Genomic DNA, 17,318 nt, shown 5'->3' with positions numbered 1-17,318 from the left:
AATATACAGGCCAATACAGATTCCAGATTCTGAGGAATTCAGAAAAGATCTAGAATGTTTCCAAAGTCTCTAAGGAAGATGTCAAAAGAGGTGGTGGCACTGGGGATACACCTTGTTGGACGGGATGATTTTGGGACCTATGCCAAGACAAGCAGAAACAGAAAATGGCAAGGTCTTGTTAAAGCCTCTTGTTGTTTTTTTTTGTTGTTGTTTTCGTGACCGGCACTCAGCCAGTGAGTGCACCGGTCATTCCTATATAGGATCCGAACCCGCGGCGGGAGCATCGCTGCGCTCCTAGCACCGCACTCTACCGAGTGCGCCACGGGCTCAGCCCAAGCCTCTTGTTTTTAAATTAAAACTCGAATTATTTGAATCGTTCACCATGAAATGGCTAATGATTATGTGACTTTCTCCTCAGTAAAAAAAAAAGCTACAGTGAGATAGCAAAAACTTTTTTTAGTTTATTTTTTGTTGGGGCTGGGTAATATAATTTTTTTTTTTTTTTTCTGGCGACTGGCCAGTAAGGGGATCTGGACCCGGGACCTTGGTGTTATAAGGCTGTGCTTTAAACAACTGAGCTAACCAGACAGCCTGGGTTTTTCTGTTTTTTGTTTTTTGTATTCTTTAATAATATAATTCTCATGGTTCAAAATCCAAAGGTAAAAATGACATACAGGGCTGGCCAGTTAGCTTAGTTGGTTAGAATGTGGTGCCAATAATACCAAGGTCCAGGGTTCAATTCCTGTACTGGCCAGCAGCCAAAAAAAAAAAATGGTGTACAGTAAAAACTCTTTTTTCTCAGTCTTTCCTCGAAATACCTAGTTTTCCCCTTCTAAAAGCAGCTAATGTCATAGTTCCCTCTGTCTATCCAAAGATGTTCTATGCAAATGTAAGGAGGTAAGTATATGTAGTCTTTAATCCACCCTGTTACACACATGGTAGCAACTCTGCTACACGTACTGTTCTGTGCCCAGCTTTAATCACTAACCATATCTTAGCTCTTATACCATAGGTGCCAACACTCTAAACACTTCATATTGATTAATTCATTTAATTCTCACAACAATCCTGTGAGGGAGAAGCCATCGTACCCTATTTTTACAGGTGAGAAAATTGAGGTCTAAGACAATAAATTACCTTGTTAAAGGTCACACATCTAGTTAGCGGTAGAGGCAGGACTTGAACCCGGGCAGCCTGACTCCACAATATTTGCCTTTAAGTCAGAATATTTGCCTTTAACTACTGAATTTTACAGCTTCTGCCTAAGGAATTTTCTCTTTCTTTTGTATGGCTGCATAGTATCCCTTTGTATGACTGTTCCATAATTTATTCAACCCATCCCTATTGATGAACATGTTGGCTTTTTCCAGTTTTGTGCGGTTACAAAAATGTCTGCAGTGTAAGCTTGGACATATGTCATTTCACACATATATCTCTGTAGGATAAATTTTTAGAAGTAAAATTCCTGAGACAATTTTTGGTGGACATTGCAAAATTGCCTTCCCTCTTGCCCCATAAATTTACCCTCATCCCAGCACTGGATGAGAGTCCCTGTGTCTCCAGTCCTCACTGAGGACTCACTTAATATTAAAGTGTTCAGTGGTTGGTTAGGTGCTAGTTACATAGGAGACCATCCCTGCTCTTGACAACTTCCAGTCTTTTTTTTTTTTTTGCATTGCACTTTTTAATTGCAAGGATAGTTTTAAATAAATGGAGAAAGCACCTTCCAGAAGCTATACTAGCAGGAAAAGTTTCCATCGAGCATTTACATAGTAAATTTCTATAATTTTACAAAAGATTCTTGATCTTTACTTGAACTGTACGTGGGGGAAAGGAGCCCCCTCAGGTAGGTGTTCTCTCTGCTTGCAGATGCAAACTAAAGGACCTAATATCGGAGGCAAGCCTGGGATGCAGAGAAGGGGAATAGAAATGTGATAAAGGACCATTCATAAATTCCACGTCTACTTTACAGCACTTGTCCAATGACCCTTACATAAGTATTTTAGGGCAAACTACCACCCTTAAGATAAAAGTACAACCTCAAAGCTGTAGTTCTGAATTAGAGTAATATACCTCAATACCTTAGACTGCTGGATGTCTAAAGAGTATTCAGGGTCATCTGTAAGATTTGAACAGACAAATACTTCAGAAGAATTCACTAGGACTGTACACTCTACTTTGGCTGTTTGAAGGAAGAATAGACAGGCTTCTCTGCTATCCTCCAGGACATGAAATAGTCAAGGAAAAGGGCAACAGTATTAGATCACTCCTTAGACACTAATCAGCTGGGGAAAGAGTTCATTGGCGAAAGTGTCCTCCCAAGAATGGTTTACACCAAGTGGAGAGGACATGTCGCTGAAGAGAGAAGGGGAGCCCTCATATCCACAGTCACTATAAGCATCCAGCAGGCAGGAAGATGGCTTCAGGCAGTGGCTGGATGAAAGCAGATCTGAGACACCCAGCTCTGGAATGAAGTCATCTATAGGTTCTTCCTTCACTGAGACAATGAATTCAGGGTGATCATTCTCTGAAGGGCTGATAGTTGCTTCCTCGATTTTCACTACCACATCAGCTTGGCTGTCTGTCTCAGAGGGTATCTCTAAGACTAAGGGCTTGGTATATATGTGGTCAAAACGAATTAGTTCATTAATGGCTTCCAGCTTGGTTGATGACGTCCCCATTGACAGAGAAAGGGAGTCTGGTATGGAACTGGGTCCTTCCGGGTAGACCTCTGGGAGCTCCTCCAGGCCGGTAGATTCTGGGGAAGGACATTTGAAGAACATGACTGGGTCCAAGTTGTCCAGAACGCCCAAATGGATATCAGACTCAGAGTCTGAAGAGTCAACGCTGTCAGAATCCACGGGGAGATGTTCTGGAGGGGTGACAACCGGCCCTGCACCTGCTGCAGAGGTGCACGTAGTCTGAGTGCTGCGGACTCAGCAGACCCGGCCACTGGCCTCACTCCATCCCCCTTGGCCTTTGCCTCCTCTTCAGTGATCAAGACATCCATCCCCAAGCGCTGTCTTAACTCCTGGTTCTCGACTACAAGGCCATGAGTTTTCTCTCGTAAAAGCTGATTTTCTAGCAAAAGTTTTTGATTCTCTTCTTCCAAATCTACCACTTGTTGTTCCAGCTCACTCATTCGAGCTTTCTTTCGATCTCTGGCAGTCTGAGCTGCTACTCTGTTTTTCAGTTTCCTCCTCAGCGCCTTCTCCTCGGGGCTCAGATGCGTGAGGCGCTGTCTTTTGCGTGCCTGGGGCGGCCCCCCGCTCGCCGCCTCCAGGCTGGCCCCTTTCTGGGCGGGCACCATGAGCGGCAGGGCCCGGCCGGCCGGGGCTCCGGCGGCAGCGGGGGCGGCGGGCTAGCCGGACAGAAGTAGTATCTTGTGGGCCCCGGAGGCCGGGCTCGGCGCGGCCGCCGCCACCACCACCATGGCCAGAGACCCGACAACTTCCAGTCTTATTGGGAGAGGCTGGGAGATAAATCACAGTGGATCATTGATCAACATTTACTTAATCAATAAACCAAATAGATCATTAACCTGTGTTTTGAAGAAGGCAGAATGCAAGTCTCAAAAAGTAGACTCATCAAGTCTCCCACCATGTGACCAGCTTAGGTTGTGTGTTTTGTGAAATAGTAAATAAATAAACAAACAAATAAATAAATAATACATTAAAAAATTACTACGAAGTCTCCCCAGCAGTTCTTCATATTATGGCACCACAAGTTTAAGAACACTCCAAATGCCTTAATCCAGAGGTCTATTCATCTTCAGAGGAGGGTTGAAAGATCCTTTGTTGCAGCAAGAGGCTGAGGAATTTTCTATTTCCAGTGAAAGAAAAGGGAAGTCTGAGGACACCAGACCATTTTCTAAAGTTGAAATTTGGCAAATGGCCACTAAGCAACACATGCGTTTTAGTCCTTGAATGAATATTTTTTTTTAAATTAGGTTCAGGGCTGGCCGGTTAGCTTAGCTGGTTAGAGCATGGTGCTGATAACAGCAAGGTTCAGGGTTCTCTCCTTGTACCGGCAAGCCCCCCCTCCAAAAAAAATTTGTAATAAAAAATCAGATCCTAGTTTGTATCCAAGTAATTTGCAAAATGCAGGCTCTAACCAGGATCATAGAGTTTAAATTCTTGCTTACTAATTAATCACTGATTATAGAGTTTAATTCCCACTTACTAATTAATCACTGCCCTCTGCTTTTCATGTAATGCAATTTCACTCTCTCAAGTGCAAATATGTATTGAATTCCTACTATGTGTTAGGCACCTGTTAGATAAAGATGACTAATACACACAGGCTGCTTCAAGCAACTCCAAAGACAGGGAAATGCAAAGGGTAGGCTTCAGCTCTCTGCCAGAGTAACACGTGCCCCTCCCCCGTCTGGGAGGACGCTGTTGCCTGTCGGTTTCAGTTGTCTGCGGAAAGAAATGGGACTGCCTTTGGTCTGGCACCTATTTCTATGTGAGCTAAGATTTGTTCCTATTTGTATAATTCTTTAAGAGAGCTTAGGGCAGCATTAGGAGAAAAGAGCAACCTTGAACTATTGTGTATAAATTAAAATATTTCAAAGTCTAGGGGCTACCATCTGTGTTTATTAATAGATGGAGAATTATTTGACCTCAACATGACCGGAATTTTTCAGTCAGTTGGGAGAAACACTCCCAGGGAGATTTGACGCATACCCTAAAGATCAAATAAAAATATGCTGATGGCTGGAGAACCAAGAGCAAGATGGAAACAGATTTTAGCTTGTTCTCTGTCCTCATTCCTTTACTGCTCCACAAAGAAAATGTAGATTTTCATCATTGAATCAATACTGACTCTGGAAGCATGTGTTAGTCCATTCCTGCTGCTATAACTAAATATCTTAGATTGGGTAGTTTATAAATAATGGAAATTTGTTTCTCACAGTTCTGGAGGCCAAGAAGTCCAAGATCAAGGTGCCAGCAGATTCTGTGTCTGGTGAGGGCTGTTGTGCTTCAGAGATGGCACCTGCTTGCTGTGGCCTCACATGTAGGAAGGCAAGACCTGTTATAAGGTTGTTAATCCCATTCATGAGGGCTCTGCCCTCATGACTTAATCCCCTCTTAAAGGCCCCATCTCTTAATATTAGCACACTGGTTGTTAAGTTCCAACATAGCAATTTTGGGGGGATGGACACATTAAGTCCATAGCTAGGTAGCTGCCCTTTAAGTCTTTAAAAACTTTCCTCGCTTGTTGGCTATAGTTTTCTGGAAGTGTATGGATCCAGTGATAGTGTTAATTTACCAGAATCACCACATTGCAAACCACATTGACCACAAATGGATGTTGAAGGTCAGGATACAGTAATTTTTTAACACAGGATGGTTTGAAGACAGGGAAATTTGGTGCGGTGAATTAGAAATCAAAAGTCATTATTTTTAGTCTAAGAATTGGGCCAGAAGTTAAACAAAAACAAACAAAACTTCTTTTTGTAACTAAGACCCACTTAGTTAACAGGGAGGAGTTACTTTGCTTCTCTTTCTACAAGCCCTGAAACTGGGTAAATTATGTCCTGCTTGGTGAGATGGTACAGAATACAGTGTCACCAATTTAGTTCTTGCTGTCTACCAAGTGTCATCCGGATCAACTTGTTTAATCATCTTAATAATCCCCCAACTACCTTGAAGAAATTATTATTGTTGTTACCATCCTCACTTTCAGATAAGGAAATAGAGGCACAGAAACTTGTTCAAGGACTCAGAGATAATAAAGGGCAGAGGCTGGGCCGGCTACCTAATTTGCGGGACCCAGTGCAAAATGAGAATGTGGGGCCCTGGCAGGGAAGTCAACCCCCTTCTCATAGTGAGTGGGTGACCCCCAAGGGATTGTAGCCTCTGCCCAGGCCACTTTTGATACCCAGATGGAGGTGGGTGAGAGGCCCCCCACTAGTTGCCATGGGCTGCCAGCCCCAAGGCAGGGGTGGCTGCTGCCTTACCCCACCCAGAGCCATCGGAGAGAGTCGAGAGGCTGTACCCGATCCTTAACCTCTGGGACAGTGCCCAGGCACACACCAGGAAGGTGGATGGCAATGGCAGAACATGAGATTCCCCCCACCCACAGCCTCTGCGAATGAGACCTGGTTGCTGCCCGGGCAGAGGTCAGCAGCAGTTGTGGACAGTCGGGGCCAGAGGGTAGTGGCCACCCAAAAGAAGGTGGGGAGGGGCTGGGAGGCAGGACTGTGCATGAGCTAAGCCTCCAAGACCCCTGCGCATGTTCCTTTGTCCCATCACCTTTCCCAGCCCTCTTAAGTGGGGGGTCTTGTATGACTGCACTACTAGTTACATGTCCAAGAAGCCAGCCCTAGCCATAAGTACCCACGTTTACATAGTGACTGTGATGGACGATCATGGGTATGCAAAGTACTGTGAAAAGTGAGAAAGTAAATATTTGCTTAGACTGTAAATATCTGTCCTGCCATTCTACTTTCAAAAGTAAAAATGGCTGTGAAATATAAAGTGGTATTATTAGTCTTAACAAATAAATTAATTCTTCAACACCTCCAGCCTTTCCAAATACAATTGACCACACTTTCACTGTATCCCCTCCTAATTTGTATAATTATAATGTTAAGAACTTGGGCTTTGGAATCAGACAAACCTGGGTTGGAATTCCAGGTCGGTTGGTGACTAGTTGAGAGACCTGGTCAAATTACTTGCATCTCAGTTTTCTCACCTGAAAACTGCGATAAGGAAACTCAGTGGTGGCTCCATCAGGGTTCTCCCAGGTAGGCTATCTAATAAGAAAAGGGGCTACAGGGCTTGTCTTGACACTATGTTTGCGAAAGCAAGCACACTCATTTCACTTAGATTTTATATTTACTCAGAGTGTATTTGGGTAGGGGTAGTGCATGGAGATCAAGGTCACTGATGAGACCTCAGCACGGTGCCTGACACCTAAAAATTTAACTGTAAATATTGATCAGTTTTTTCCACTAGATTGAATTTCTTAAGAACTGACTCCTGTCTTATTTACCTGTGTCTGACACAATCATAGGCGCCACACGCAGAATTTAAATGAAAAAAACAATTTCTTTTTCTTTTGCAATCTTGACTAACAACGCAGTTTGACCAGTAATTTGGGAAGGTGGATAAAGGAAGTCTCTTAAGGGCTTTTGATATTCTACCTATTAGAAACACAAAGAAACAAAAAATAGGTTGGAAAAATAAAGTTGACAAAGCCTTTCATGATCAAACACTCAAACCTATTACTCAGTGCCTGTTAACACTTGGTTGGTCTCATTTTTTGTCTGCATTTAAATATACACCCTGAAACAATAAAACTTCTTAAAGAAAATACAGGAGAAACTCTTCAGGAAGTAAGACTGGGCACAGACTTCATGAATATGACCCCAAAAGCACGGGCAACCAAAGGAAAAATAGACAAATGGGATTATATCAAACTAAAAAGCTTCTGCATAGCAAAAGAAACAATTAACAGAGTTAAAAGACAACCAACAGAGTAGGAGAAAATATTTGCAAAATATACATCCGACAAAGAATTAATATCCAGAATATACAAGGAACTCAAACAACTTTACAAGAAAAAAACAAGCAACCCAATTAAAAAATGGGCAAAAGAGCTAAATAGGCATTTCTCAAAGGAAGATATACGAATGGCCAACAGACATATGAAAAAATGCTCAACATCACTCAGCATTCGGGAAATGCAAATCAAAACCACACTGAGATATCATCTCACCCCAGTTAGGATGGCTAATATCCAAAAGACTATGAATGATAAATGCTGACGAGGTTGTGGAGAAAAAGGAACTCTCATAATTTGTTGGTGGGACTGCAAAATGGTGCAGCCTCTATGGAAAATGGTATGGAGGTTCCTCAAACAATTGCAGATAGATCTACCATTTGACCCAGCTATCCTACTGCTGGGAATATACCCAGAGGAATGGAAATCATCAAGTCGAAGGTATACCTGTTCTCCAATGCTCATTGCAGCACGATTTACAATAGGTAAGAGTTGGAACCAGCCCAAATGTCCATCATCGGATGAGTGGATAGGAAAATGTGGTACATCTACACAATGGAATACTACTCTGCTATAAAAAAGAATGAAATACTGCCATTTGCAACAACATGGATGGACCTAGAGAGAATTATATTAAGTGAAACGAGTCAGGCACAGAAAGAGAAATATCACATGTTCTCTCTTATTTGTGGGAGCTAAAAAGAAATAAATAAATACACAAAAAAACGGTAGGGAAGAAGACACAACAATTACAATTCCTTGAAGTTGATACGACAAGTGAACAGAAAAGACATTGTTGGGAGAGAGGGGGGAGAGGGAGGAGGGAGGGAGGTTTCGGTAACTGGCCACAATAACCACATTGTATATTAACAAAATAAAATAAAATTAAATAAATAAATAAATAAAATAATAAAGCTTGAACGTCAATGGTGTGGGTGTGGAACTCATACGGCCAGATTCGATACATCACACTTTTGTACATTTTATTCCAAAGCTACAAGCAAAGGGCAGGGAACCAGCGTCGTGAACTACTACCCGCGACAACTTAGTGACCGCAGGATCATTGGACGACTCCGACATCCTCATTATCCAATGGTCCGGAAGAGCGGCGAGAACGCTCTCTGGATTGGTTCGAGGAAACATCTCTCCAGGTTCATTTAAGAAGGGGCTTGGCGCGGCGCTCGGCCGGCAGCGCCTCTGGCCAATCAGAGGACGCAGGAGGGCGGGCTTTTCCACAGGAGGATGGAGAGAAGCCTATCTTGGAAGGCGAATCTCCCTGCTTCAGACTCGCCTGCTCGATGGGAGGGGCGTGGCCTCCAGCCGCGGGCTCCCGGCTCTTTGGGCCAGCGAGCGGGTTGGGCGGGGCCCGCGGGCCTGGGCGGGGCCAGTGGTGTCGGCGGCGGAGCCGGATGCGGGCCTGGGGTTGGGCGGAGCTCCAGCCGCCAGTGCTGGTGGCCGCAGCGGCTGCCGGAGCCAGAGCCTAAGCTGCCGCTTCTGCGCCCCCGTGTCGCTACTTCCCAGGGCGGCGGTATGCTGGGGAAAGGAGTAGTCGGCGGCGGCGGAGGCACCAAGGCGCCCAAGCCATCTTTCGTGTCGTACGTGCGCCCCGAGGTGAGAGGGCGCCGCGCGGGCAAGGCGTCGGGCAGGAGCGGCCCGGGCGGGGGGCGTGGGAGCCCCTTCCTCGCCGCGGGGTGGGCCACGGGGCGCTTCCTGCCCGTGCGCCGGGGGAGCCGGGCGGGGCGAGGCCGCAGGGGTGCTGGGGCCTCCCTGCGGCCCCGGGTGGGGACCCCCGGCGCCGGCAGGCAGGTGCCCCAACGCCGGGCCCGACTCGCTGGCGACCGGGTGAAGGGGCCCGAGCCAGGGAGGTACCGCGGTCCGGGACGCCCCAGGCTACACTGGGGAGGAACTGGGGCTGTGGCCCCGCTGAGGGGGGGTGGGGGTGGGGCTGCGTGGGCGGGATCCCCCCCAGGGGGCCAGCCCAGAGCCCGCAGCCTGGGTGGGTCTGCCCAGCACTTGGACTTTCTCAGTGTCTTGACAGCTCTCCTGCCTCAGCTGCCTGCTTCTAAGTGCCATTTGATTCCGCTGGCGGGATACCGTGCACCGCCACCGCCTCCCACCATCACTACAGGGAGAACCGTGGGTCAGCCCTGGCCTCAGCCAGTCTGCCCCTGCCTGTCCCCTTTCTTTCCCCTTTCATTGCACACCTTCCTCCCCCATCACCCTTTCCAATCCTTCTTGCTGTCCTCCTGGAATTTTACTGTCAAGAAGTTCATTCATTCATTCATTCATTCAGAAAATACTTTTTGAGCTCTTACTACCTGTTAGGCACTGTTTTAAACACTTGTGATATACATCATTAAACAGAACAAAGATCCTTTGCTCTTCTGGAGCTTATTTGAGGGGGAGAAGAGAAACAGACTAAACCATAGATATGTAAGTAAATTATATAGTATATCAGAAGGTGATACATATCATGGGAAAGAAAAGGCACCCTTTTCCTCCTTGCAAAGGTGGCATTTGAGCCAAGACTTGGAAGATGTGAGGGATCTGAGGGAAGAGTAGTCCAGGTAGAGGGAACAGCTCCCGTGAAGGCCGTGGAGTAGGAGTGTGTCCAGAGGGTTGGAGGAGTCTCAAGGCAGCCAGCATGGCAGAAGCCCAGTGGGCGAGGGGGAAAGTCATAGGGGAGGAGGTAAGAGAGATCAGAACTTGTAGGTCATGCTGAGGGCTTCTTGAGCAATAGCTCCTAATCCAAATGCCTAATTAGATGCCTTCTCATTTGGATTTGTAAAGATTTTTTTCTGCCCCTCTCTCCAGCACTTTAATCAGCAACAGGCAGAAGTGCTACCCATCTTGTAGTCTTTGGGTGTCTTCCTACCTGTGTAAGGCAGAGGCAGGTGGGCTACGGATGAGAGGTCTTGATCAGGACTGCTTTTGTGAGACTTCCTGGGGCCTGAATCCTTTGCATATGTATCTTCAAATTCAAGATGTGTGTGTTTCACTAGTGGAGAGTACTCTTGAGGTGGGTCTTATTTTTAGTACTAATTTTAAAATAAAAACCACTTCCTTTCTTAGCACTTGATATATAGTCTGGGTTGTCTTAAATTTTCAGTAGTCTTCCTTTGAAGTAAGTAGTATGGTCAGTTTCTCGCTGTGTCTTTTTTTTTTTTTTTTTTTGATAGAGCCCTTGTTGAAGTGCAACCGATCTTTTTTTTTTTTTTTTTTTTTTTTAAAGATGACCGGTAAGGGGATCTTAACCCTTGACTTGGTGTTGTCAGCACCACGCTCAGCCAGTGAGCGAACCGGCCATCCGTATATGGGATCCGAACCCGGGGCCTTGGTGTTATCAGCACCGCACTCTCCCGAGTGAGCCACGGGCCGGCCCGAAGTGCAACCGATCTTTAACCTTTTCTTTACAGTGAAATTAAACTACAAGTGGAAAGTCTTCTGAAATGTGGCCAGAGTTCAAGAATGTTCAAATTCTTCTTTCACCAAGTACACATGTTGTAATTAGACATGTTTTCCCTCTTTGCCCACAGCGCCTGATATATTTCCTTTGAGGGATAATTAAGGAAGGGGAGTGGTTCAGCCCCAAAATAAGCCTGAAGTGGTCACATTTTTCAGATCCTTATAGTTAGCAGTTCTGTTTTCTTGCATTAAAATAATATTGTGCAGACGCTATGCTGTTTTGTGTAGTCTGACTCTGAAAATATTTTGTAGCAGAAGATAAGGCTCTGATCTAAATTGTGGATGGTTTTTAAAAGGTAAGGGTAGGAAGGGGTGAGAGAGTAATTTATTTTTAAGTGTATGGCTCTTGCTAGATACCACATCATGGGAAATGCATGTGAGGAGCATTGAGGTGTAGCTTATGTGCCTCTGAGAGCCCTGAATCTGGTAACCTCTTGGCTCACACAGTGGGAGGGTGCCTCAGAATACTTTTCTGAAAGCTCTTCTCCAGGGAAGGATCTTGTTATAGGCTGGGCACTAGATTCATCTTTCATGTTAAAATGAAACATTTGTTTGAAGAATTATTATTTCAGAAGCCATAAATGTTCATTGAAGAAAAATAAGGAGGTGCAGATATGCACAACATTTTTTAAAGGAAAATTATAAACTTATTAACGACTTGAAATGTATCCTATCAGATATGTGTGTAGGTATATACACACACACACACACACATAATTTTTTTTTTTTACCAAAATGAGATTGATATTGCTGATCTGCCTTTTTCACCAAAAATGTATATTGTAAACATCTTTCCATGTGTCAGTTGTTAAACTACAACGTTATTTTAGCCCCCTATTCTTCAACAGAAACACACAATGTGGTGGGGAGAGGTTAGGAAGCACAAAGAGCCAAAGAAAATACTGCGAGTTTTAATGATTTTTTAGTCACCTGTGCTGCTGAATGACAATTCTGATTCTTTAAAACTATCTCTTCTCTCCTTAGTTACTTTCAAATCATAAGTACTGGTTTAGTAATTTATAGCGATTAGAAATGCTTAGTGACTGTACCCTGAAGCTTGTACATAAAGGACCATTAGGTGGTCCTAACAGAAAATTCTGTTAAGAGCCCATTCCATAGTGATAAGGGAGTTAAACAAAAACTTCAGAACACTCATGTGTTCTCTAAAACTGACGAGGAAAAAATTAGCTTTCAGAGTTCTGCTGTACTTGTACCCATTTTTGTATAATAATCCAAATATGGTAAAAATGTACTTTCTAATAGAGTTTAGGTCAGTGTTTGACTTGACTGTACTAGTAATAGTTATCAGTGACTTATTTGTGTATTTTTAGATTTGGAAGAGGATTTAAAGATAATCTACTCCACCACCATACTTTTCCTCCATTATACAGATATGGAAACTGAGGCCCCACAAAGTTAAATGACCTGCCCAGAGGCATAGTGTTATTGCATAACAGAAAGAAGAACTGTCTCCTAAGAGCCAGCAGTGCCAGTGGCTAAGCCAGGCCCACAGGAGTTCAGGAAAGGTTTTATGTGGATGTGGGGAGAAAAGGCAAGAAGAGAGAAGACTGAGAAGGGTAAAAAAAAAAAATGGTTTCAAGAACCTTTTTTTTTTCACTTATTCCTTAGGGAAAAGAATACATTTTATTGCCTAGTCCTCATTTAAGGCCATTTCTTTTGGTGGGGAGAAGTGAACTTACAATCCTGTATTCTTCCCAAAAATATGACTGTGGATGTATACAAAATAAAAAAATGAATAATTACTAATATTTGTTAGGCACTTCTGTGTCCCAGGAGCTATGCTTATTTACATTTCATCCTTTCAACAATCACATGAAATGGATAATATTATTACCCCCCTTTTTTGTTTTTAGATGTGGAAACTGAGACTGAGAAGTTAAGTTCCTTGTTCGAGGTCACAGCTAGCAAGGGTTGGTGCCAGGGTTTAAACTAGGACAGTCTGACTCTAGGATTCATTCTCTTATCTTTATATTTATGAATGCAAGTGAAACATGCTTAAAGTCATGATTGGCCTATGCCCACCAGAGTGCTTTCTTATTGGTGTGCTTTGGTAGCAGTTTCTTCCTTGGCTTTTGTTAGGTAATCAACCAGGTGACTGCTGAGCAGATATAGGGACCTCATGGCTATTTTAGTTTCTAGAGGCAGTGTTTTCCAAAGGCAGTTAATTAGTTTAACAGATATTTACTCAGCACCTGCTATATATCCTAGGCATTATTGTAGGTGTTGAGTGGGGATACATCAATCTACAAAACAGATAAAATTATTGAGATGATTTTTTGTTGGACCACTAACTTTGATGACTTTGGTGGATAAATGATAACAAAAAGATATTGGCTTACCCAAAACAGACCCTCTGCCTTAGTCCTAGCGATAAAAGTACTTTTAAAAGCAAAGTCTGGATTCATTGTTTTTCGGTTTTTTTTTTTTTTTAAATAATCCATAACTTTTTGTTCACTCCTAACTAATTTTTTTCTTTTTCTTTTCTTTTTGGTGGCTGGCTGATAAGGGGATCCAAACCCTTGACCTTGGTGTTACAAGGCAGCACTCTAACCAAGTGAGCTAACTGGCTAGCCCTCTCAACTAATTTTTTAATGGCAGAATTTTCTCCTTGAGCCATCGATAGTGATTTAACAGGCCATCAAAGGACATTAAAAGTTCTTCCTGAAATGATCACTTTCTTAGCTGTGGCTTTAGTCCGATGATCTGTCCAAAGCTTCCGCTTTTTCTCTCCTGCATGTGCTTCCTGCGGCATCTCCCTGAGTCAAATCCAACACCACACGACTTCTGCCGACGGAGCATCAGGAGGCTTCATTAGGCTCTGTCAAGCAATACTTCCTGGGGCCGGCCCATGGCTAACTTGGGAGAGTGTGGTGCTGATAACACCAAGGCCATGGGTTCAAATCCCATATAGGGATGGCCGGTTGGCTCACTGGGTGAGCGTGGTGCTGATAGCACCAAGTCAGAGGTTAAGATCCCCTTACCGGTCATCTTAAAAAAAAAAACAAACAATACTTCCTGCAGCCTGATCAAACAGCTGCCACATGGACAGCTGCCATCTTTGAGCCAGACACTTTTGCACCCTACTTCCATCTCCAATGTTAAAGTAAGGGCTACTGTCAGAATCTTAGGTTGTAGGGATACTGCACTTAGAAGTTTGAAGTTCTAGATCTTTCCTCTAAACATCCTCAAATGGATGTTGGATGTTCTTGAAATACACACTAAACTATCCTATGTGACAGTGTGCTTTAGAGAGAATTTGCTTTTCAAGGGCTAAAATTTTTTTTTAATCACTATAAATAATGTATGCCTTATTGTTATGGAAAAGACAATATAATAAAGTTATAGAGTTTGGAAGTTAGAAAAATAAAATTACCCTTACTTATGGTACCCTAACCAAAGCAATGATTCCATTTTTGAGTATGTCTAGGCTTTGTCCATGTGTGTGTATCACATATGGTTACGATCATAAGACATGTAAAATTGTATGGCCTACATGTGGTTGTGATGTTTGAAGATGGTACTACTAATTCATATCAGTAGAGTTGTTTTTCCAGCATGGAACTGCCTTCAGTTTCTCGTCAAGTCATGCTTGTGACTTCTGATGTGTTTTTTTGAGATGATAAGGAGGGCAGTGGGTTTATAGCCTCTGACAAGAGAACATGCAGGTTCAGAAAAGGGCTCAAGCTGAGACCTTGGCTTTGTTAGGGTGATACCCATGGTAGCCACCTGTGGGACACAAATAGCAGAAGTAGACATCCTAGATAGGTGGAGTTTTGATCAAACACACACTCAGCAACATTGATAAACCAATGTTGTCTCAATTTAGCATCCCAAGTTTGCTCTCACTGATGAGGTTTTATGGTAGGCGGGTACTGTATAAAAATGTCTTGTAAATCTTCAGAATGAATCTTTTTTCTTTTTTTCTTTTTTTTGCGGCTGTCTGGTAAGGGGTTATGAACCCACGACCTTGGTGTTGTAAGGCAGAAGGAATCATTTAAAATAAACTTTTTGACATAGATTGGGAGGTAGGATTGAACTGGAATAATTCTTTTACCACTAATCTTCTGTTGCTTTGGGAGAAAAAAGAGGGGAGCTAAAAACGGAGAGGGACCTTAGGAGGGAGTGAGCCTGTCAGAGAGCGGGGGAAGACCAGGGCCTCCCCCCCTTCCTTTATTTCCCTCTGCATCCCTTGTGTGTCACAACGTGGAGGAAAGCAAAAACTCGTCAGTAGCTCTTCCTTGCTAGCTGTGAGGAAGGCCAGTTCCTTTCAGCCTCAGTTAAACTTCTACCTGAAAAATGGGAGTGATAATAATAATGCCCATCTGATGTGATAGGTACATGTGAACATTTATGAATATGCACGTAGTTATGTGACTGTGTGCATAGAGCCCTTGTCGGGGTACTTGGTGCTGTTGCTGTTGTTATTTATGCAGCTGTTGTTGGTCAGTCACTTGGGTGGTTTCAGAAAGTGTTTTATCATTAATCTTTGAGTACAGAAATTTTTCCCAGCTAAGGTATTAATAAAAGTGGAGTATTTTGTTGTGGTGGTTGTTGCTGTGGTATCATGCCAGGAAAGTTCACTGTGTGGTAACCCTTTCTTCGAATATTTTTCACTATCTCTAAAAGTTTCTTTTCCTATTTTCTTTGTTCCTTTATACATTTGAGAATTGTTTGATTATATTTAAAATTCCAACCTAATGAGAACACTTAGTTGTTGCCTTTTTTCATTACTAACATTTGGCCTTTGACATTTTGCTATTTTCATTGTGTGGACTTATTTTCCTCTTCCCTCATATCTTTTTTCTTTTTGGCGGCTGGCTGGTAACAGGGATCGAACCCTGGACCTTGGTGTTATCAACACCATGCTGTAACCGACTGAGCTAACCGGACAGACCCTCTTCTCTCTTTTCTTATGAGTCTCTCTGTCAAAGGCCAAATTTTGTCCATTTATCTGTTCAATGATTCACTTAACATATGAGTGAATCAAATCAAGTAAAATCTTAATTAGCATACGTAAAATCAAATTATCTCTGGGAGTAATAACTATTTACTTCAAAGGCAGTTGCAAGACCATGCTGTTTTGATTTCATATTTAAATATTTGATTGCGTATTTATTTAGGAAAGTAAAATAGTATTGTCGTCGCTTTTCCCTCTTGTGCCCTGTCCTTCATCATTGCTTATAGACCTATAGCAGCCTTTCAGAGGTGGCATGCTAAGCCTTCACTTGCTTCCTTTTTGGGAAGGGAGGGGTTTCAGCCACGGGGAAGCAGGGCTTATGTATGGGTGGGGGCAAAGGAAGCCCTGGCCACAGTGGTGAGATATTTTGAAGTCTCCCTTTCTCTTGTGACAGATTGCCAACCCATTTCAGACAATGGTCCTGAGCTGCTGGTTTTTTCATTTTTGTTTTTGCTAAGAGAGTTTTAAAATACCTGTGAATACCTTGAAGGGAATGAGTCCAGTTTTACAAATCAGAAATCTCACTGTTTCTACCTTTTGTCTAGACATAAAATTAGATCCCTTAAGATCTAAGGGATCTTCCCAATACGTCCCTGTACTTAGGAGAAATAGTGATTCTCTCCCACTCTTGGTCTCCCTATGAATATGTGCCTCCTGTCTATGCAGATAACTAGAAATAACATTTTCCCCAGTGGGCAAGTGAGGCTGTGGTGCTGGACATCTTGTTAGTTAAAGAAGAGAGTCTGGAGCTCTTGTCCTGGGGATGAGTTGTTTGGTATCAGCAAGCACCTCTGTTTTATCTTCTGGGGCCTCCTGGGCTGGGCTACATGGTTACATTCCATGCCTTCTCCTTCGACCCTCAGTATGGTCTGTTGGCCCCTCTTTTTCTCACCCCTTACCTAACTGCCTACCTACCTGTCATCTGTCTGCACCCCCATGGCCCCACCCCAGCTTGCTTAGTTTAGCTTCAAGTTCACTTGCCTCAACTAATCCCCTAATGCTGCTTTTCTCTCTGGAGAAGAGAAGTAGCTGCTTTTTTCTTTTCTGTTTTCATGACTGCTCTCTGCTACCTACTGATTAAAGAAGATGGTCTTGTATTAAAAGGGTGACAAGAGACGCCCCAGTGTACCTATAAGTAGTGGCTGAGGAGCTCAGTAAGAATGGCAGATGTGATCCAGGTGGCAGACAGAGACGAGTACAGGCACTCTGGGGTGCAGGAGAGAGGCCCTCAGTGTCCCTCACACTTCGAGTTTGGCGGTGGAAATGAGGAGCCATGACACTGTGGAAGAGACTTTCATTCTGGAGGATTCTGATCCTGCTTCAGCCACTTGATGGTGACGTGTGACTTCGCCTCTCTGAGACT

General features: G+C 43.6%; 1 protein-coding gene and 1 pseudogene across 1 annotated transcript in view; one reads left to right on the top strand and one right to left on the bottom strand.

Annotated features, from left to right (window-relative positions):
* Positions 1 to 1,698: 1,698 nt before the first annotated feature.
* On the bottom strand, positions 1,699 to 3,438 carry LOC134369958 (uncharacterized; annotated as a pseudogene).
* A 5,554-nt stretch (positions 3,439 to 8,992) lies between these two features.
* Positions 8,993 to 17,318, top strand: part of MTMR12 (myotubularin related protein 12) — a 63,383-nt gene continuing 55,057 nt past the window's right edge. The window contains exon 1 of the mRNA XM_063086440.1: positions 8,993 to 9,123. Coding sequence (XP_062942510.1) covers positions 9,043 to 9,123 — 81 coding nt within the window. The 5' untranslated portion in view covers positions 8,993 to 9,042. The remainder of the gene's footprint in view (positions 9,124 to 17,318) is intronic.

The sequence above is a fragment of the Cynocephalus volans genome, chromosome 2 (assembly GCF_027409185.1).
Source record: "Cynocephalus volans isolate mCynVol1 chromosome 2, mCynVol1.pri, whole genome shotgun sequence".
Lineage (NCBI taxonomy): Eukaryota > Metazoa > Chordata > Mammalia > Dermoptera > Cynocephalidae > Cynocephalus > Cynocephalus volans.
This window is presented reverse-complemented; position numbering and strand designations above follow the sequence as displayed.